This window comes from Lissotriton helveticus, chromosome 9 (assembly GCF_964261635.1).
Source record: "Lissotriton helveticus chromosome 9, aLisHel1.1, whole genome shotgun sequence".
Lineage (NCBI taxonomy): Eukaryota > Metazoa > Chordata > Amphibia > Caudata > Salamandridae > Lissotriton > Lissotriton helveticus.
This window is the reverse complement of record NC_136070.1, coordinates 1,218,119,759-1,218,143,609: the sequence shown is the minus strand read 5'-3', so window position 1 is coordinate 1,218,143,609 and position 23,851 is coordinate 1,218,119,759. Positions and strand designations below refer to the sequence as shown.

Genomic DNA, 23,851 nt, shown 5'->3' with positions numbered 1-23,851 from the left:
CCATAAAACTTTTTGATGTGCGAGAGATGTACCCAGCCTTTGCGTCCCTCCAACTTCACGGCTGTGCGGGTGGCCAGGAGGACCTGTCGGGGCTCCTTCCAGCGAGGCTCCAGCGGACTTGAACGATCAAAATTTCTCACTAAGACCATGGATCCGGGAACGATTCCATGCGGTGCCACCTCGGTATTGTCTGGAAATGCGGCGGCAACCTGTGAACGACAAGAGTTGAGGGCAGACATCAAGGAAGCTAGGTAATCTGTCAGCATATTACTTGAAACATCGGTAATACTTCGAGGTCTAGGAGTACCCCACATGTTAGGGGGGCGGCCGAAAACGACCTCATACGGGGACAGACCTGATCTGGAATGTGCGACCATGCGCATGTAGAACAGGGCAACTGGCAGAGCTACTAGCCAGTCCACACCTTTCTCTTTGCATACTTTTGCGATGCGGATTTTCAGGGTCTGATTATGTCTTTCTACGAGACCAGCTGCTTCTGGATGGCGTACACAATGGAACTTCCACTGGTACCCTAACAAAAGGGAAACATGTTTCATCAACTCGGATGAGAATGGCTGGCCGTTGTCAGAATATACGACTCTAGGGAGTCCGTAGCGGGGGAAGAATTCACGAACCAACTGCTTGGCAGTGGTCGCGGCTGTGTAATCTGGGACTGGATATGCCTCTGTCCACCTGGACAAAGCGCATACAACTACGAGGACATACTTGAAACCTCGACATCGCTCCATCTGGATATAATCCATCTGGAGGACTTCAAAAGGGTGGTCAGGGGGCTGGAATCCACCTTGTTCCACCGGGACACTTTTACCTGGATTAAACTGACAACATATCATACAGGTACGGACTTTCTGCTTGGCTGCAGCTCGTAAATGCTTGTTGAACCAAATGTTCTGGATACTGTCTAACATAGCTTTTTCTCCTAAATGTGCTGGACTATGTGCGGTATTGATAATGACTTGAACCATGGAATCGGGGAGAAACCATGTGGCTTTACCCTTCGTTACCCATCCCTGATCTGTCTGGACCCCTCCTTGTTCGGACCATTTCTTGATTTCATCGGGAGTAGCATGTAACTGGATATCTATGACATCTTGAGTAGGGTCCTTAACTGTCATACAGGTAGTCGGATCTGGAGTGTATGTCGGTGTCTTATTAACTGGAATGTCTGGTGTCTGTGCTGTAAGCTTGGCTGTGCGATCTGCTAGATCATTACCTTGAGAAATAATGTCAGTATCTTTCGTATGTGCTTTGCATTTCATGATAGCAATGGATGTCGGTAAATGTATGGCATCTAACAGAGCTTGAATAAGGAGACCATGCTGAATCTTGGTTCCATGAGAAGTCATGAAACCTCTCTCCTGCCAGAGCACTCCGAAATCGTGTACAACTCCGAATGCGTAGCGTGAATCTGTATAAATATTAACTTTCAGGTTCTTGGCATGTATGCAGGCTTGAGTCAGAGCAACTAGCTCTGCTGCTTGAGCAGACAGGGTGTCAATACGGTGTGTTTCAATAACTTCAGTGTCAGTAGTTACTGCATACGCGGCTACTAGTTCTCCTGTACTTGTTCTCATGCATGAACCATCCACATAAAGTGTCAGGTCGGGATCTGGTAATGGAATATCTGTCAGATCTTGTCTTGGCTTGGTCATGATGTTAACTACTTCCACACAATCGTGTGTGGCAGGATTTGGATTAGCTGATGGTAACAGTGTAGCAGGATTTAGGACGTTGCAGCGTCTGATTTCTATGTGTGGCTGGAACAGTGTCAATTCATAACCTGTTAAACGTGCAATTGTCAAGTGCTGAGTTTGTGTTCGGTTTAAAAGAACTTCCACGGAGTGTGGAACTTGTACTGTCAGGGAGTGTCCTAAGACTATGGAATCACTTTGTCTGATAGCTAGTGCTGTGGCTGCAACTGACTTGAGGCACGCAGGCAGAGCCTGGGCTACAGGATCTAATGTGCTCGAAAAATAAGCACAGGGCTTGTATTGTCCTGCTTGATCTTGTGTGAGAACAGATAATGCTGTACCTTCGCGTTCAGTTACGAAAAGTGTAAAAGGCTTACTGTAGTTCGGTGTAGCTAGAACTGGAGCTTGGCATAGGGCTTTCTTTAACTCATTGAAACTAAGTGTATGTTCAGATGTCCAAGGGAGGACAGTCGATACGGCTGCCTCCTGTGTCGTTAACTGTGTCAGTGATTTAGCTAGAAATGCATACTGAGGAATCCATTGTCTGCAATAAGAAGTAAGGCCGATAAAAGCACGTACCTCCTTCTGGGTCTTGGGCTGAGGAAGACTCGCTATTAACTGAATACGATCTGGCGTCAACTGCCTACCCCTCTTGGACAGTAAGTGGCCTAAATAGATCACTTGCTGGACACAGAATTGAAGCTTTGAAGGGGACACCTTGTGCCCCATCTCGGCTAGGAAATACAAGACTGTAAGGGATGCTTGCTCGCAAGCACGTTCAGAACGGGCAGTGATCAGTAGATCATCGACATATTGGAGCAGGGCAGTGTCAGTTGGCATGTGAATGTTGTCTAGTTGTCTCTTGAGTGCTTGACTGTAAATACTAGGACTTTCTGTGAAACCTTGAGGAGCGCGTGTGAACATATAGCTCCTTCCATTTAAACAAAATCCGAAAAGAAACTGGCTGTCTGGATGAATGGGGACACTAAAAAATGCGTTCTTGAGGTCTATGACTGTAAAAAATGAGGCTTCAGAATCAATGGCTGTCAATAGGGAAGAGATATCTGGGACAACTGGGTACTGGGGAATAATACATTTGTTAAGTTCTCGAAGGTCAATCACTAAACGATATACTGGGGGTGCATTTGGATCAGTACGTTTCATGACTGGAATGATCGGAGAATTACATACATTGGAGTCAGTTTCTACCACTACTCCTTGAGCCATGAGCTCGTCAATAATTTTGGATAAGGCTGCTACAGCCTCAGGCGGCAATCTGTACTGTCTGATTCGTGGCAGGACTACACCTGGCTTGAGAGTCACACGATGGGGTGTGATTTGCATAAAGCCAACATCAGTTGGGCCTTGCGCCCATAGATGCTGCGGGACATTGGACAATCTCGGATCAAAATCTCGTAACACATAGTGACCCTTGAAGTCACGAAGAAACAATCGTATTCCCTCTGGGGAACAGCATATAACTGCACCTAACTCTTTCAGTGTTTTAATGCCCAATAGATTTTCTGGACATGACTTAGTAAGTAACAGATCAGTAGTGCGGGACAATGGACCTACTTCTAGAGTAACTGGCTTTGAAATTTCATTTACGATAGGTTTTCCTGAAAATCCAAGGGAAACATTTCTAGAGCCTGAGAGCGGAGCCCCTGGAACTTCGGCGTGACTTATAGTGGTCCTACTTGCCCCTGTATCAATCAGAAACTTTCTGTCTTTCCCTAGTACTTGACTGTGAACATAGGGACCTTCTTGATCTACAGGTATCTCGATGAGAGGCAAGCCTACCTCCCTCTCTAGGCTGTTTCATGAATATGACTGATACTCCGGATACTCGGACTGTGCATACTGGTACATCTGCTGTGTAACATGCTGTGTTGCAGCGATGGGCTGCGGTACAGTAACTGTCTGTTGTGCATTCTGTGGCTGAGGAGTCTGTGAAACTTGTTCTTGTCTAGGCGGACGTGGTCTTTCTTTAGTCTTACCGGTAGCTATGTTGTGTTTCAGAACTGCACACTCGTTTATAAAATGACCTGGCTGTTTACAATAATTGCAGTTCCCTTTAACGGGAGCTGCAGGATGACTGGCTTGATTCGGACCCCTCTTCTGACTGTCTTGAGGAACAGATTGTGCAACTAGTACTTTCATTTTCGTGTCTTTCATACGCTTTCTCTCGTGTTCTTGCTCTTCTCTGATTCTATTCTGGTGGTATTGAAGCATCTGTAACATTTGGGACGGGGTATTAGCTTGCCAGGTACTTTCGACTTTCAAAACTCGTTTTTTAATTGGCGGACTTGAATTCTCGACTAATTTAGTAACAAAAAGGTGAGGGTATGACTCGCTACTTGTCTTGAGACCACTGTTTATACTAAAACATTTCTCGAATCTAGAATAAAAATCACTAGTGTCTTCGTCTTGTTTCTGTTTACAGGCTGAGATTGCATCCCAGTCTTCCTTTTTAGTTGTTAATAATCTGGGCAAAACTTGTATTAATAATTCTGGTAATTCTTTACATTTATCTCCAAGACCGGTACCTGGTACTCGTGCCTTATCTTCAGCTTCTAGAACTGTCCAATCGATCTTTTTCTCTCCCACCTCCCATTCTTTTTCTTTGAGTTTCTCATATACCCCTGCGGGCAATAGGACTTTTAACATTTTAATAATATCTGGATACGTGTATTCTCCCATACGGAGCATGTCTTTCAATTCTCGGTGGAACCCTGCTGGATCTTTATCATGACAGGGAATTAACTTTTTCATCTCTAAGAGTTCCATCTTTGTGATCGGGGTGTAAACAAACACTCGTTGCATCTCACCACCCGCTGTCTTAACTGGATGCACTTCTCGTAACGGATTTTGTCGGTCTATGTAAAAGGGTTTACTTTCTGGGGGTGAGACATGAACAAAATGCGGGTTCAAAAACATACTATATTTGTGGCGCTGTTCTAGAATGACACTTATTAAATCGGTACCTAAACCTTTCCATTTATACTGGAGTAACTCGTTCAGGACATCGTGTAACGGACCTGGATCAGAATGTTGACCCTCATACAAAGTAATGAGGTACTGGATCATATACATACCCACCAGTCGTTGCTCGGCTGGGGGCAATTTCAGAAACATTTGTGCCACTATTTCGTCTGGAAAAGTGGTAGAATCAGTAATCCATCGGACTGCTGATCGGACTAGTTCTTGTTCATGCATAGTACATAACTCACTATAACCGATTCGTGATTTCAGAATATGGTCGGTAGCTTGAAATGCTTGTTCTAGAGAACCTTGTTCTGGTGTTGGACGATGGAAAGTTGACTTGTGTTCTAGGCGTAAATGGCGATCTGGAAATCTAGATTTTCCTACATACGCTATTCTGGCGGGATTCTCGTCCTCTACCTCTTCCGCAGAGTCATTTTCTTTCTCGCTTACTTGTGCTGCTTTACGTTGATCATGTAACCTTATTATTTCCTTACGAATTTTCTTGTACATACTCTCTATACTACTGATAGTCTTGTGCTTACCCTCGGCTATATTCTCACTCCACTTTGTCAGGGTTCTCATTTCGACTTGATCTTTGGTCGGATAATCTTGTTCCCTTATTAGACAATTAATCAGAAACTTTAATATCATGAGCTGGATCTCAACTTTCCTTTGAGACATGACGTCACTAATACTTTCTGGATCATCCCCTGTACGGATGAAACGATATATTCTGTCTAGATCTTCCTTCATATTCGGTAAAGTGACCAAGTACTCTGACACCTGCCTAACACGCACGGAAAATATAACCATACCATCCTCGCCTGGAACTGGATCATAACAGCATTCAGTAAGAGCTCGCCTGATTTCTGCAATGGACTGATATTTAGGCGTACGCTGTAACGCACGTTCATGTAACTCGACTGCTCCTGGACGTCTATTTGGCGGCGGGGTCTGAGGAGGACCTCCTCCTGCGGCCCCTAAACTGGAACCGTCGACTGACACTCTTCGTACTAGTGCGGCGGGAAATTGAAATGCGGGCTGAACTTGTATGGCGGGCTGAACCTGGGGGACCGTAGCAGGTACTGCAAGGGGTGCCCCGGTGTCTGGAGGAGCAGGAAGTGCCTGATTTACAGGGACTGGCGGAGCGGGATTTGCATATTCCGGGACTGTGTCGTCCAAATAGGACGAAATGAAAATATCAGCTGCGGTCGGTTTGTGACGTAGCTTGATCGGAACTAAGGGTGGCGGAAAATTACTGGATGCCTCCGGGGTCGCTTTTGGCAAGCCCTCGGCAAGAAGAGGATACATACCCTTAATGAGGGCGTTCCTCTGTCTGTCTGACTGTTCGGTTTTAACTCGTTCACCTATCTCGATTAATTCTTTTTCTTGGGCTCGCTCTAAGGATTCTCTACTTAATTCTGACTTTCTGATTTCCTTTTCGGTTCTTTTATGGGATTCTTTGCGCCATAACTCGATGGCATCTTTCTGTGACTGCCTGGCTTTCTTTTTCCATAATGCCTCTTCTACTCTCATGATGCACTCGGCATCCCACGTACCTGATACGGGCCATCTATACTTTTCTTCCAAACCTTTGGTATACTCTACCCATAAATCTAGATACAATATGGCGCTTATGCCATGCTTCTGATACATAAAATGACCTGGACTGTCCCTAGGCGGGACAGGAACTGCTGCTTCTAGCAGACCTTTTCTAGTTTTTAACTGACGTAATTTCGAAAATAAGGGCATGACTGAACTGTAAATGAGACACAATACGTAATTACACAATAAACACGATAATTACTTCACACTCATACCACGACATTAAAGTACATGAAGAACATTTAAAATAACAGTTCGAACAGAATACTACCTGGAATACGGAACACAGAATACATGAATTTTCTCGAGAACAGAACTGACTAGAACAGAAACTAGATGCACTGCTGAAACAGTACGAAACTCACCGGTCTCATAAAGAGACACGTCAGGACCCGCATCCACCGAAGTGGACACTTCGTTTTGTGGGTCTGTGTACCACCAACCCACGGACCAGAGTCAATTAGATTGACCCTGTCTAGATACTACCCCAGCAATGGTACTCACCGGGCAGCAAGAACGGAAGGCCTCGGACTGGACTGGACTGCTTCGACGCCGGACGGACGAACTTCGGACTTCTGTTACGGGTGGGCCTCCGGATACCTCGGACCTTGGACTCTCGGCTTGGGCTCTGGTCGGGACTCGCCGCGTTCCTCCACCGCCTCGTCTGGATGCTGGACCGCCACCTCCGTCTCCTCCGTGGGCCTGAGGGATACTTGAAGCAGAAATATCTGACGGTGCACGGTATGGTTCCGTCACGGCTGCAGAGGGTCAGGGGGCCGGCGTGGCTTCACCGGCGCGTGGGGAAAGGGCAAGTCCCTGTTCGGGCGCCATTATGTGGTATATAAATGAATAATACCGGATCTATTTTTGTCTAGGCATAGCAATAACAGATAGCTCAATAAATAAGAGTCAAGATTCGAGGTAGTAGGAGTTTGCAGGTTTATTACAGCATAAAGGACAGGAACAGGACAACCTGCATAGGAATAGGATGGCAGGGCCCGGCAGCTGCCGGGGCTGGATCTGGGATGAGCGCGCTAGCATTTAATAACAATACACAAGCATATATAGTAAAACAGTTGCATTACAGTACATATGATAGGCGGAGCAGTGGGTGGAGAAAAGGGTGTGACGCGTAGCAGTCGCGAAAGATAAGGGTGAAAGTAGGTGTAACAGGGCGTATACATAGACATGTGATGCAAACGTAACAGAATATGTCATGAATGGGGCGGAAACATGGAGGGGGCTACCTAAGGAGCCGGGACCTCTAACCTGATGGTGCGCGCAAACTGGCAATGACATGTTACTAGAAGAAACTGGGGGCTACGAACTCTGTGCTAGGAGCAGAGACTGAAGTCTGGAGAGTCAGGGCGACATGTACCTAAGCAGTATCTAGTATCTGATGTTTAGAGAACATGTTGATAGAATCCAAAAGCTATCGGGATAAAGGCTAACAGACTCTAAGACTGGAGCATGCATTATTCTACATGTAGTGCGTGATGAAGAATATTAAATGACCATTAATACAGTATTTCTCTTACATGGAGACGTAAAGGCTAGACAATGACGGAAACTATTGATGCGATTCAGTAGCTTAGGAATGCAGAGAAGGAGGGCTGGACTGATAACTAGAATCATAACATACTCTTGGCAGACTCAGAGGCAGAGCCAGGCTGAGCCGGGCACTGTGAGGCAGGAAGTAAGTGAAGGGTCAGGGATACAGGTGGGGGCTGTATCGCTCCTCAGCGAGGGCTCAGGAGACAGGAGCTGAATCTGGTGTCCGGGCCCTTTTGAGGCCTAGAAACGGGGACTTTACAATGAAATAACGTGCACACTGAGAAACGTGGCAACGTAGCTTTACATAGGCCTGATATTCGTAGTATTCACGAGAACTGGAAATTGACATACTAGAGATGGACACAACTATAATTGCGTTTTTAATCGAACATGGGGAATACATATGCATATTAATCATGCACAGATAACATATGATGGAGGACGCGTAGGGACACAGAACATGGCAAAATTTACTTTTCCACACCCTCGTGCATGTATCCCTTGGCCCTGAGGGAACAGGGGGGTCCTATAGGGCCCCCTATGTTTCTTCACCGCCACACTTTTCTTGGCGGACTCAGAGCCATGAAAACTGTTGCAGTGAGGAAACTCGTAATATGCTTTGCAGTGCCACAGCGGCAATGCCAACAACATTGCGGGCCTCAGACCGCTGCACCATCACCGGGGATCCTTGCAGCGGGCGTTTGATGGTCCGACCCCCAAACTTGTAATAAGGTGGTCGGACCGCCAGTGCGGCAGTGCCCGCACTGTCACCGCGGCTACGGTGGTACGTCCATTGGACCACCAGTCGTATTCAGCCCATTAGTCATTCTTCTCTCGCCATATCTCACTGTCTCCCTCTGTCTTTTTTTTTACGGGGTTTTATATAGCGCAAACGTGACCCGAAGGTAAGGAGCGCTTTACATAGCACCAGTTGCGTTACATGAGAGACACATTCATTTTCGTTAGGCACGGGGAAATTAAGCGATTTGCCCAGAATCACAGGATGTTCAGCGTCATTGCCGAGACTCAAACCCGATTCCCCAGATTCAAGTTCGATCGCCCTAGCCCTTAGGCCAACTCCTCTTCATCTCACTTTCTCCTTCTCTTCTCTTTGTTTACTTCAATGTTTGCATCTCTGTACCCTGTAGTTTTCCATCTAAAAAGATCTATCTGGTGGTCGTCACAAGTTGCGAAATGTGGGAATTGTGGTTGCTTTGAGGAACCATGACTAAGGCACCATCAGGCCGCTTCATGGAAAGCCCCAGATTGCCCACGAGGAAAGCCTTGAGGTTTTTTTGTGTATGCTTCCAGTATTTGTGGGCACCGGGTATAGGAAATTCATTGTTGTCTCTTGACCTCCTTTCTTGGAAACAGAGATACATAAATAATCAGAAATACACTTTTCTAGTTTGATGTATATAAGTGAGCCGAGTTGCTTTGAACTAATGCATATACTGCACTGATGTGTGCTTGACCTCATGGTCACAGGTTTAAATCACAGTAGGTTCAAGAAGCCTTTCATCCTTCTGAGGATCATGATATGAGTACCATTGAGTTCGGTAACATGTTATTCAGCCCCAAGATGTCTCAAGGGTCATTGTGCGCTCTACAAATAGACATTTAGGGCCTTATGTATGAACACATTTTCCCATAGACACAGAATGGGCAAAACCCTTTGATACATCTGGCCCTTTATGTTGTTTGCACACAAATGGAAGCAGACTGTAAATAGGCACAGAAATACAAGCACTTGCAGGTGGTCGAAAAACACACACACCGAGATAAAAAACAAATAGGCGTAGTCAGCTTCTACACTACCTAAACTACACCACATTGACATAAAACCAATTCATACTCATTGTGGCCTGTATGGAAAATGTACATACCTCGAAGCTTGCGATCCCATAAACATCAGTACTGCAGCACACACACTGCTGCCATGCAAACACACTAACAAACTGAAATTAAAAAAACACAATCCTGTATATAAACACAGTCATTTCGACAAGGAAACACAAACACACACGATACAGATGAACAGTAGCGCCCCACTGCTTTTCAGCATTGCAAAAAAAGGAAAAATAAAAAAATAATGACGCGCTGTTATTATAATTTTATTTTTCTGTGCAGAGGCAGTTTTGTGGGGTGGGGCTGGCCTGGGAAGTGCAGGGGGGAGGAGTGGTGGGCATCCTCCTAAGTGCGCCTGAATGTTTGGCTGGCCATCTCAGACTGTCACCGGCCAAACAATTATGCACACTTTCTATGTTCCCGACCCAGGCTGCATTACTGCCTGGGTGGAGAGCATGCCAAGGCTCCCATTCCCCATCTGAGCATCGAACCACGGCGCTCAGACCAATCACAACACTGCATTGCAGCATTGTGTTTGATTTAAGGGAGCCTGGGTGCTTCCAGCTCGCACAGAAGACAGGAAGAGGACAGAGAAGACAGAAGATAGGCGGAGGCCAGCCAGCCAGCAGGTAAGTAATCCTTTAAAAAGAAATGTTTTAACTCTCCAACCCCCTTCCCTCCCCATTATTGCTTCTCAGGAGCAGCCGCCACTGAGTAGGGCAGGTAGTCATACCTGCATGGACACACAGGTGCATACCCATGCACATGTGCGCACACACACACACACAAAGTCACACAACAATATTTAAAGTGTCCAGACTATGACGGAGACAAACTGATAGGTATGTATCTGTGGCGAGCCGCCTTCTCACTCACCTCACTTATGCCCCTGCGCCACGATGCCTGCTGCACCATATTTGAGCACATCTTCGATGCCCACGTACCTTTACCAACATCTACCACAACAGCCCTTAACCAAACACTTCAGAGTGGGTGCTCAGAAATTGGTGAAAATCAGGGCATTTGCAACTTTGGCAGAGTTGTGAAGCATTATGCAAATGCTAAAATACAATTCAATGCGTAAATATACACTAACGTACAACAAAAAGGAGCTTAGAAGGAGGGGCACAGTATTTAGACAAGCAAATAGACAGATACGTAGCCACCAATAAACAAACAAAATGTAGATGTGTTAGACACATGCAGACATACCCACCTCATGCACTCACACCCTCCGATACACCAAATGCATACTGTGGTATGTACATACGATAAATAATCTATTGAAACTTAGGGTAATAAATTACTCACTTATGTTTATACAAGGTGTCAGGTGAGCTCTTAAACTCAAAAAGAAGAAATGGAAACTAGGCAAATATATCTGGAATTGGTTATAAATGTTCCAGTATCTAGGCTTTGTCCCCAGTCCCTTCCAGTGCTATCCATTTTCTTGACGTGTTCCATGGCATATAGTTGGTCCTTTGCGATGCTAATCCAAGGTGGGGACACTTAAAGGTGTAAAGTTTATCTCCACAAACTTGTGCATTTTTAAAAGAAAGTAATTCACATTTTCCAAAGTTTAAATTGCAATAAAAAGCTCTTCACAATCTTACTTTTAGTGGGAGAACTTCCTCCACAAAAAGTTTTTCGAGAAAATGTCAAGTTTACAAACTTCTCAAAGCTTGATAAAGTAATTGACCAGTACACTAAGCTATGATTTTTCCTAATTCTGTAGAGCTGTAAGAGCTTTCTATGCACATTGTGATTCCATACTCTGTTGACGCTTACAGAAAAAGACTTATAACTCTTTCGGTCTGAGTGTGATAGACTTTAGATTGTGTATTATGAGGTAATAGAACTGCATAGAGTCATAATGAAGCCTTTATGATGAGGGTTCCAGAATGGTCACTTGGAGACTGAGCACCTTTGGCAGAAGCTTGATCTACTTTGTCCAGATGAAGTATAACTCTTGGTCTGAGAGCTTGTTGTATGGTGTCTTTCTGCTTCTACTCCACACCTCATTAGTATCTTCCGTGAATCCCCAAATCTCCATCTTTTTCTCTCTTTCACCAGGATCAAGATCTGCAGTGTTCGTTCGGACCGGATAGGGCATTTGAGGCCCGGTGGGTGGATTCCTCAACAATTGAATGCAGTAAAGTTCTGGTAGGTAGGCCCGTCTTTCATTAAAATGTTTTTTGACTATGAGGGTGGATTTTTGGTCCATGACGTCCTTAAAGTGATTCATATACAAATGACGAATGCCCCCCACATAAGACAGAACAAATATTCCCAGCAGTTGTTTGGATTTGATGATTTGTGCGCATTACCAACTATTTCCCTTTCAAATGTTTGTCACTTCTGATGGGGACTAACACACAAAAGTGTAGTCTGTCAATCTCCTTTCAAGAGTATGTCATATTCAGTGTGCACTTGATGATATGCTAATTTGCTGATGTCGCTTGGGATTGGGTAGTATATAGAGAAATTAGATTTTCGTGCAATGAGTCAAGCTTGCCTGCTTCACTCGTGAGGTTTGTCATTTGACACACACATTATAAATCACCCTCTGGCAGAAAATGAACAACATTTTACTCTAACCCAAGAGAGGAAATGAAAGCGAGCCTTTAGGTTATCCATGTAAAGATTATGCTAAGGCGTGGATGATTCCTATTGGGGACATTGCTAATCACTGTGGCACACATTTGTTATTTTTATAAAAATAGCTTTCAGTTCTAGATCCAACCAATTAACAACAAGGTGTAAAAATATTGTTACAGGTTACGAACATGTTCCGTCGGCGTGGCTAGTCTTTCTTTTTAAGATTTCAACAGATTTCAGTGGATGATTTTGGTACATCAACAACTTAAAACAACTGCGAGCGAGTGATTTAATACGGTTTAAGATTAGAACATATAAGTTGCATTAAAATTCTGCATTCTTACTACAAATCAGTATGACTGTTCTAGGCATTGCTGTAGCAAAAGTTATGATACACTGATTTTCAGAGTTTTATGCATGCATGTAAATTGAACTATAGAATACGCACAAAGCCTACTACACACACTGTTAACAGTTGTGCCATCTGGCCCACTAAGGGTCATTTGAGGTTCGTTTTTTGTCTTCCCTGTTTTCTAGGGTTATAGGGTGTTTACTGTACCATGACCATGCTATTTGAGAGGCTTGTGGTTGTCAGCAGCTAAATTCTAGTATGGGGCACATATCTATACCATTCCAATAGTATTTATCGACCCTCTCCATAAAAAAAACCATTCAGCACATAAAAACTAATGTTTCTACTTGCTCCTGCATGTATGTTGTGAGACTGGACAAGTGGCATCCACGTTGCACATATTATGTTCGCATAAAAGATAGATGGTGACCTCCCTGAAGCCACAAGGAATGTTGCTGTTGTCAGAAGGTTCTTTTCCATGTTTGCACATGAATGACGCATGCTTCATTTATTCCCCTCATGAAGTGCCTTTGGCTATGGAGGTCTGCAGAATCCGAATTAAACCTTAGCTAGAGCGGAAGTGGAGAATAGAGGACGAGCCATACTTTTTTTTCTCAGCTACACAGGTGCCCACCAACAAGCTGTCCCTAGCCAGTGTCTGACCTATCACTCCTCACACCCATGTGATGTAGACAGCTCTGCATCCCCCATCTGACCTTCATTAGGATTGGTCTGGGACTTGCAAAGACTACACTCAGGAAGTCTCTAGCCATGTGGCTAGTTGGTGTCAGCGCCCATCTGATCTCCAGTTGTGGATCTGGACCTATTTCGCCCTTTGACTGTCCCCGGTGTCCCATTAGTTAACCTGTGAATTGGACAAGTCTTTCAGGGCTTGTTCCTTTCTTTCATTTGGGCTTGTGGAACAGCTCTGCTGCATCAGATGTGTGGGACTTCTGAGCACCAATAGGACTTTGGATGTTGATATTTCCCCCAAGTCTAGAATTCTGGTAGAAGGTGTGCCGCTGAGACCTCTTCCTGAGTACGACGGACCGGCAGAAGTCAGTCCATGGATGTGAGTTTGTTTTAGTCCACATTTGCACATTCTATCGCTGAAAATGCAGGTGCCTGGAACACCCTCCTTTGCAGCCCATACATGACAAAAGAGTAGTCCTTTACTGCCTGTGGTTGATTAGTCTAATCTCAGATTTGTGCGACTCCCAACTTTACCCTTTACAATTCCATATACATCTTTATTTAAAAGTGCATTTAAACTAGCAATTCCCAGTTCTCCTTTTCTTAATTGGAATGCGTAGGACCTGTAGGTACAGTAGGTCCATTGGTGCTCCCACAGTTTGATAATTTGACTGTGACCTGCCATTCACATGATAAGAGCCTATAAAATATGGTACCCGTGCGGGACCTATTGTAAGTACCCGGGAGCTAAGCCCACTAGCCTGGTAGGTATATGGAGGCCCTGTTCTCCAATACCTTGCCCACCATTTCTAGAGATTCCCTCCTGCCTCGTGGGGAGCTGTGCTTCATCTCATCTGCTGGTGCGGCAGCACCATCTGCGGTCATGCTGAGGAATCCTGAAAAGCAGAGAGGAAATTGTGATAGATACGAGAGGGATATTCTATTACCCTAATATCTGGGAAATGTACATGTATTTCTAGATCATAAGTCTGGAAATGAGTGTACCAGGGTGTAAACTCAAGGTCTACATGAAAAGAGTCCAAGTATATACCCCGTCAGCTGATCTTCCGTATCAAATACAAATTGCCTGTAATGTCCTTAAAAGTTTTTCAGTGTATTGGACAATAGCCTCAACAATCTGCCTTGGGGTGCCACATTGATAGTAGCTACAGCTTTAAATAATCAGGTGGTTGTGAGTGTGACTGCAACAAGGCTTAGATCCTTTGAGACTGGGCCCCTTACTGGACTGAGCCTTAGATATGCAGAGATTCTGCATTTGACCATATCAAGCTACAGATCATCAGAGGCTGTTTCCCATCTCCGGCTGAGCCTAAAATCCTCATGCTGTGCATCTGACTGAACGAGCAGTAGATCCGCACAGGCTCTGCACCTCACTGAACTGATCCTTAGATCATCAGAGGCTCTGCACCTCACTGAACTGAGCCTTAGATCCTCAGAGGCTCTGCACCTCACTGGACTGAGCCTTAGATCCTCAGAGGCTCTGCACCTCACTGGACTGAGCCTTAGATCCATAGAGGCTCTGCACCTCGTCGCACTGAGCCTTAGTTTCCTCATTGGCTGTGCACCTCATTGGACTAAGCTTTAGATCCTCAGAGGCTCTGCACCTCATTGGACTGAGCCTTAGATCCTCAGAGGCTCTGCACCTCACTGGACTGAGCCTTAGATCCTCAGAGGCTCTGTCCTCACTGAACTGAGCCTTAGATCTTCAGAGGCTCTGCACCTCACTGGACTGAGCCTTAGATCCTCAGAGGTTGTGAACCTCACTGGACTGAGCCTTAGATCCTCATTGGCTGTGCACCTCATTGGACTGAGCCTTAGATCCTCAGAGGCTCTGGACCTCACTGGACTGAGCCTTAGATCCTCAGAGGCTCTGCACCGCACTGGACTGAGCATCAGATCCGCCCATGCTCTGCACCTCACTGGACTGAGCCTTAGATCCTCAGAGGCTCTGCACCTCACTGGACTGAGCATCAGATCCGCACATGCTCTGCACCTCACTGGACTGAGCCTTATATCTTCAGAGGCTCTGCACCTCACTGGAGTGAGCCTTAGATCTTCAGAGGCTCTGCACCTCACTGGAGTGAGCCTTAGATCTTCAGAGGCTCTGCACTTGACTGGACTGGGGCTTAGATCCTCAGAGGCTCTGCACCTCACTGGACTGAGCCTTGGATCCTTAAAGGCTCTGACCACATTGGACTGAGCCTTAGATCCTCAGGGGGCCGGCACCTCACTGGGCTGAACCTTAGGACCTCAGATGCTGTGTACATTAATAGACTGAGCCTTAGATCCTAAGACAATCTGCACATGGTGAGTCTGAGCCTTAGATCCTCAGAGGCTGTGAACCTCATTGCACTGAACCTTAGATCTTCAGAGGCTGTGTACATCATTGGACTGAGCCTTAGATCCTCAGAGGCTTTGCACCTCACTGGACTGATCCTTAGATCTTCAGAGGCTCTGCACCTCACTGGACTGAGCCTTCTATCCTCAGAGGCTCTGCACCTCACTGGACTGAGCCTTAGATCCTCAGAGGCTCTGCACCTCACTGGACTGAGCCTTAGATCCTCAGAGGCTCTGCACCTCACTGGACTGAGCCTTAGATCCTCAGAGGCTCTGCACCTCACTGGACGGAGCCTTATATCTTCAGAGGCTCTGCACCTCACTGGACTGAGTCTTAGATCTTCAGAGGCTCTGCACCTCACTGGACTGAGCCTTAGATCTTCAGAGGCTCTGCACCTCACTGGACTGAGCCTTAGATCTTCAGAGGCTCTGCACCTCACTGGACTGATCCGTAGATCATTAAAGGCTCTGCACCTCATTGGACTGAGCCTTAGATCCTCAGAGGCCCGGCACCTCACTGGACTGAGCCTTAGATCCTCAGAGGCTCTGCACCTCACTGGACTGAGCCTTAGATCTTCAGAGGCTCTGCACCTCACTGGACTGAGCCTTAGATCCTCAGAGGCTCTGCACCTCACTGGACTGAGCCTTAGATCCTCAGAGGCTCTGCACCTCACTGGACTGAGCCTTGGATCCTTAAAGGCTCTGCGCCACATTGGACTGAGCCTTAGATCCTCAGGGGCCCAGCACCTCACTGGACTGAGCCTTATATCTTCAGAGGCTCTGCACCTCACTGGGCTGAACCTTAGGACCTCAGAGGCTCTGCACCTCTCTGGACTGAGCCTTATATCTTCAGAGGCTCTGCACCTCACTGGGCTGAACCTTAGGACCTCAGAGGCTCTGCACCTCACTGGACTGAGCCTTAGATCCTCAGAGGCTCTGCACCTCACTGGACTGAGCCTTATATCTTCAGAGGATCTGCACCTCACTGGGCTGAGCCTTATATCTTCAGAGGCTCTGCACTTAACTGGACTGGGCCTTAGATCCATAGAGGCTCTGCACCTCACTGGGCTGAACCTTAGGACCTCAGAGGCTCTGCACCTCACTGGACTGAGCCTTAGATCCTCAGAGGCTCTGCACCTCACTGGACTGAGCCTTAGATCATCAGAGGCTCTGCACCTCACTGGACTGAGCCTTGGATCCTTAAAGGCTCTGCGCCACATTGGACTGAGCCTTAGATCCTCAGGGGCCCAGCACCTCACTGGACTGAGCCTTATATCTTCAGAGGCTCTGCACCTCACTGGGCTGAACCTTAAGACCTCAGAGGCTCTGCACCTCACTGGACTGAGCCTTATATCTTCAGAGGCTCTGCACCTCACTGGGCTGAACCTTAGGACCTCAGAGGCTCTGCGCCTCACTGGACTGAGCCTTAGATCCTCAGAGGCTCTGCACCTCACTGGACTGAGCCTTAGATCCTCAGAGGCTCTGCACCTCACTGGACTGAGCCTTGGATCCTTAAAGGCTCTGCGCCACATTGGACTGAGCCTTAGATCCTCAGGGGCCCAGCACCTCACTGGACTGAGCCTTATATCTTCAGAGGCTCTGCACCTCATTGGGCTGAATCTTAGGACCTCAGAGGCTCTGCACCTCACTGGACTGAGCCTTATATCTTCAGAGGCTCTGCACCTCACTGGGCTGAACCTTAGGACCTCAGAGGCTCTGCACCTCACTGGACTGAGCCTTAGATCATCAGAGGCTCTGCACCTCACTGGACTGAGCCTTATATCTTCAGAGGATCTGCACCTCACTGGGCTGAGCCTTATATCTTCAGAGGCTCTGCACTTAACTGGACTGGGCCTTAGATCCATAGAGGCTCTGCACCTCACTGGGCTGAACCTTAGGACCTCAGAGGCTCTGCACCTCACTGGACTGAGCCTTAGATCCTCAGAGGCTCTGCACCTCACTGGACTGAGCCTTAGATCCTCAGAGGCTCTGCACCTCACTGGACTGAGCCTTGGATCCTTAAAGGCTCTGCGCCACATTGGACTGAGCCTTAGATCTTCAGAGGCTCTGCACCTCACTGGGCTGAACCTTAGGACCTCAGAGGCTCTGCACCTCACTGGACTGAGCCTTATATCTTCAGAGGCTCTGCACCTCACTGGGCTGAACCTTAGGACCTCAGAGGCTCTGCACCTCACTGGACTGAGCCTTAGATCCTCAGAGGCTCTGCACCTCATTGGGCTGAGCCTTATATCTTCAGAGGCTCTGCACTTAACTGGACTGGGCCTTAGATCTATAGAGGCTCTGCACCTCACTGGGCTGAACCTTAGGACCTCAGATGCTGTGTACATTAATAGACTGAGCCTTAGATCCTAAGACACTCTGCACATGGTGGGTCTGAGCCTTAGATCTTCAGAGGCTGTGTACATCACTAGACTGAGCCTTAGATCTTCAGAGACTGTGTACATCACTGGACTGAGCCTTAGATCTTCAGAGGCTTTGTACCTCACTGGACTGAACCTCAGATCCTCAGAGGCTGTGTACATCACTAGACTGAGCCTTAGATCTTCAGAGACTGTGTACATCACTATACTGTGCCTTAGATCCTCAGAGGCTTTGTACCTCACTGAATTGAGCCTTAGTTCCTCAGAGGTTCTGCACCATACCAGATTGAGCCTTAGATCCTAAGACACTCTACACAGGATGGGCCTGAGCCTTAGATACTCAGAGGCTCTGCACCTCACTGGACTGAGCCTTAGACCCCCAGAGGCTCTGCACCTCACCGCACTGAGCCTTAGATCCTCAGAGGCTCTGCACCTCACTGGACTGAGCCTTAGCTCCTCAGAGGCTCTGCACATCACTGGACTGAGCCTTAGACCCCCAGAGGCTCTACACCTCACTGGACTGAGCCTTAGCTCCTCAGAGGCTCTGCACCTCACTGGACTGAGCCTTAGCTCCTCAGAGGCTCTACACCTCACTGGACTGAGCCTTAGATACTCAGAGGCTCTGCACCTCACTGGACTCAGCCTTAGATCCTCAGAAGCTCTGCACCTTACTGGACTGAGCCTTAGATCCTCAGAAGCTCTGCACCTTACTGGACTGAGCCTTAGATCCTCAGTGGCTCTGCACCTCACTGGACTGAGCCTTAGATCCTCAGAGGCTCTGCACCGCACTGGACTGAGCCGTAGATCGTCATTGTATGTGCATTTTACCATATTGAGGCTTAGATCCTAAGAGACCCTGCACATGACGGGCCTGAGCCTTAGTTATCAGAGGCTGTTAACCTCATTGGACTGAGCCTTCGGTTCTCGAAGGCTGTACACCTCAGCAGATTCAGGTTTAGATCGTCAGAGCTGGGCCCCCATCCATCATGAGCCTTAGATCTGAAGAGGCTCAGCACCTGACCAGCCTGAGAGTTAGCTCCACAGAGGCTATGAATCTCACTGCATTGAGCCTTAGACCCTTAGAGACTGTCCTCCAGACAGACTAAAGCTTTAGATCCTGAGAGCCTGTGCAACTCATTGGGCTGAGCCTTAAATCCTAAGAGGAAGTGCTCCTCCCCAGGTAAATCCTAGATCCTCAGACAGTATGCACTTGACCGGCTTTAGCCTTAGATGGTCAGAGGATGTGTGCTGCACTGGGCCAAGCCTTAGATCCTCAGAAGCTTTGCACCTGACCAACGTGAGCCTTAGATCTTCAGATGCTGTGCACCTGGCCAGCCAGAGCCATTGAGCCTCAGAGGCTGTGTACTACACAAGAATGAGCCTTAGATCCTCAGAAGCTCTCCTTCTGACCAGCGTGAGCCTTAGATCTTCAGCAACTGTGCACCTGGCCAGCCTGAGGAATAGATCCTCAGAGACTGTGTATCACACTGGACTGAGCCTTAGATCCTCAGAAGCTCTGCACCTTACTGGACTGAGCCTTAGATCCTCAGAAGCTCTGCACCTTACTGGACTGAGCCTTAGATCCTCAGAAGCTCTGCACCTTACTGGACTGAGCTTTAGATCCTCAGAAGCTTTGCACCTGACCAACGTGAGCCTTAGATCTTTAGATGCTGTGCACCTGGCCAGCCAGAGCCATTGAGCCTTAGAGGCTGCGTACTACAATAGACTGCGTCTTAGATCTTCAGAAGCTCTGCTTCTGACTAGCGTGAGCCTTAGATCTTCAGCAAATGTGCACCTGGCCAGCCTGAGGAATAGATCCTCAGAGACTGTGTATCACACTGGACTGAGCCTTAGATCCTCAGAAGCTCTGCACCTTACTGGACTGAGCCTTAGATCCTCAGAGGCTCTGCACCTTACTGGACTGAGCCTTAGATCCTCAGAAGCTCTGCACCTTACTGGACTGAGCCTTAGATCCTCAGAAGCTCTGCACCTTACTGGACTGAGCCTTAGATCCTCAGAAGCTCTGCACCTTACTGGACTGAGCCTTAGATCCTCAGACGCTCTGCATCTGACCAGCGTGAGCCTTAGATCTTCAGACGCTGTGCACCTGGCTGGTCTGAGCTATTGATGCTCAGAGGCTGTGTACTACACTAGACTGAGCCTTAGATCCTCAGAAGCTCTGCTTCTGACCAGCGTGAGCCTTAGATATTCAGGCGCTGTGTGCCTGGCCGGTTTGAGACATAGATCCTCAGATTCTGTGTATCACCCTGGACTGAGCCCTATATCCTCAGAGGTTGTGCTCCTGACTGGGCAGAACCTTATAACCTCAGAGGTTATGCATCTGAGAGGCCTGAGCTTCAGAGATGATATGATTGCATCTGAATTCAGACTAGATGAACCTTAGACCCATCCTCAGTGACTTTGTGCTTGACTATAAAAAGCCATTGATCCTAACAGCCTGTACCTGACCACACCAGAGGCTCTGCTACTGAGTATACCGCGACTGTGCTCCTGATCAGAACTGCTCTGTAGCCCAAATCTTCATGTCTTAGCGGACAAAGTCTAGTATGCTTTCAGAATGTGGATCTGACTGGACTGAGCCACTGCTCCTCAGAACCTGTGCTTCTGGGCAGGCCGAAACAAGATCTTCAGGGCCTGTGTGCCTCATCAGAGTCAAACTAGACACGTACAGACAAAACCAGGGTGTCACGACTGATATTGGGTGGACGGGCATCCTCTTGTGTGGCGCCAGAGGTCTGGAACACATTCCTCATAGAGCTGAGATGAGTGTAGTCTTTTCTCTCAGTCCTTCAGCTTGGCTGGATTCATGTTTGCTATTTTTTCGACTTCAATCAATTTTAATACAATTTGTGAAATATGCGGCTATCTCCAGGGGCGACCAGGAGTACTTCAATTTTACATTGAAATTGATGAGATGACATAAAAGAAGGCCATGTCACATAGAGTGGGTGGGGAAGTGGAATACACAAATACTAACAATATTAACTACAAATTAACAAGACCTTACATAGTCATAGTAAACTGTGGTGGTTAGCTCCAAAGGCTACAGAGCAAACTCAAGTGGGGCTCCAATGTTGTTATAGGTAGAAAAGACAATTTGTCCCAGTTGGTCTAAATCAACCATCACCTTCATTATCAATGTTCAGCCTTAGCACCTGTTCCAGATATGATCTGGAAATATGCTTGAAACGTGGCCCAGAAGGCGAAGGTCATTCCAAAATGTACATAAATGTCTTATTTTTACAGCTGACCGTTGCCTAGCAAGTGATGTGCAGTCTGTTGTTCTTGACTTCTGGTTGGGTTCATGCAGCCATGACTCTGCTCCTCTCCTCTTGCAGCTCCAGACCTTTGAGAAGGAGCAGGCCTTCCCGCTGAGCCTGCAGCTCAAGAACTACCCGGGGCGGTTCCTCGACAGCCCAGAGATCATGGCAGGTTTGTGCACCTTTCAATTTCCAGAGCAGCAACATCCAGTGTGTCTTCAACTAGGGAATAACTCATACCATTATTAGTGGTCCCAGTTTTATGGTATATTTTTTTTTTTTGCCATTTCCGTCTGTATTTATCCATATTTATTTTTTGCTAATTTTATCTGTATTTATCCATATTTATTTGGGGTTTGTGGAATTATTGAGCTGAAATTAGAATATTACCACATTTATTTAACAGATAAATATGCACTCATGCTTGTAAGTCTGCTAGGTTTCAGTGCTGTGAACATTTACAGAAGATGAATCAGTGCACTGAAAATATGCAAATTTCAGTATCAACCTTGTGTAGATCTATTGCTGTTAAAGCATCTTTACTAAACTTCCTTTATTTTTTTAAATTTCAGTATCAACCTTGTGTATATCTATTGCTGTTAAAGCATCTTTACTAAAATTCCTTTATTTTTTTAACTCCTTATCTATCTATCCACACATCTATTGGCCTGGCAGTCATAGCAGACGTATTTAGAATTACTCAAAAAGCAACACAATTTCCGTTTTTATCCACATTGAAAAATAAATACAGACAAGAAAATGAATGTTTTCGATCTGTATTTAACTGTAAAAATCTGGAAAAATAGAAACAGGGAGTCTTAACTATAATACATACATATAAATGGACAGGATGTTCCAACAAAAGAAAATGTATAATATAAACATGCATGACGTTTTTCCATAACACATGAGCTCCTCCAAGAAAAGTTCTGAGATAGAGCAGGATGTTAACTAGAAATCAAGGTAGGGAAACAGATAGGGAAGAAAGGTTGTATGACACCTGTCTTTTCTAAGTGCTCATGTTGTGTTACGTTAAGTTGGTACAATATACATTACAGAAATGGAGAAACCCACCTGAATTGGATTTACGTCGCATAGGCCTGTATCTGGCTACATCCAAGCCATGGCTGAGCCAAACTCTTTTAGCACCTTTCTTGGTGGTCCCTGTTTAGACTTTTAGCTTCTTCTTCACCCAGAACAAAATACTTTGGCTGCAAGCAGTTTTGCCTCTCCTTAGACTACCTGAAACAGAATTCCGTCCCCCGCTCTATATTAAGGCTGTGCCAGTTTGTGATGCTATTTCCTCCTTTACTTCTTGAACCTTTTTTGAAATCTTAACAAACTTTTTGCCTTTTAACTTCACTGCTACCTGTTATGAGATGTGTGCCGTTATGCCAGAGGTCTAGACATATTTAAATTATTTTTAAAACATTGTTAATTAATTTTAGCATCATTGGATATGCCTCAGAAAATAGCCAATGAATATATCAATATATTTGACGACCTAGGCTAATCTTGGTTTCAGCAGCCTCTTAATAACCCATAATTCACATCCGGGAGATCCCATTTCAAATATCCCCTCTTCTTCGTTTTATGGTTGCCTGTTGCCAGGGCAAATAGTAGCCCCTCAACAAGTGGCCTCCATGTCACACAATGTGTACCCCGCCCTTTGTACACTCCTATGACGGCACCTCGTGTTAGCTTCTGACTTTGACCACACCTCCTTATTGTTCGCCCATTCGTTTGCGAGAAGCTGTATTAGCTTTTCAGGTCATTCCAGAGTGTCTCTTAAAATATTTTACCTTATACACCATCCTGTGCTCTGTGATCCTGGAAATTAGCCCTACCAGATACAGCTTTGAGTCATGCAGTCTTTCAAGCAGCAGTAACTCCCTGTAGCCCCAAAGTCACCCCTTGCCAATATTGGCAGGCTTGGCCAGATTTTAGCTTACTACCTGGATAAGCCCCCATCCAGGCTTCAAAGCTGCTTCTAGTAGCTCAAGCTGAGACTCCAGACCATTTTCCAGTCCACACTCCTAACCGCGCAACCATCCCTATCCCTATTTTTGCCAAGTCTCTTTCCACCCCTTGCCTATGTCCTCCTTTGCTCTTCTACGCTTACCTTCATAAAACCTATCACTACTCTTGCACTGACCTGCGGGGACTCTAACCCCATCCACTTGGCATTCGTGCAGGAGGGCACCCCGTAGCCCCGACTAATCGAGGCGTTGTGTCATATCGCTGGTATAAGGATGGCACTTCTGTAAGGTAGACACCTCAGGACATTGCCTCATAGTGGCACAAAATCACTACAAAAATCTGGAAAATGCCCTTATTGAGTTTGTGGGGAGCACTCAGGCGGCAAAACAATTTTTCCAGAAATGGTGATAGTCCATGAAACATTTCTGATCTCTTAATATGCACATCACTTTTAACCCTACCTTAAAGGTACAGTACTGAACTGCTAGACCGTAACCCCTCTGC

General features: G+C 46.4%; 1 protein-coding gene across 1 annotated transcript in view; it reads left to right on the top strand.

Moving 5' to 3' along the window:
• Positions 1 to 23,851, top strand: part of PLXND1 (plexin D1) — a 383,087-nt gene that overhangs the window by 157,789 nt on the left and 201,447 nt on the right. The window contains exons 10-11 of the mRNA XM_078661693.1: positions 11,778 to 11,867; positions 21,446 to 21,539. Of these exons, the coding sequence (XP_078517819.1) occupies positions 11,778 to 11,867; positions 21,446 to 21,539 (184 nt within the window). The remainder of the gene's footprint in view (positions 1 to 11,777; positions 11,868 to 21,445; positions 21,540 to 23,851) is intronic.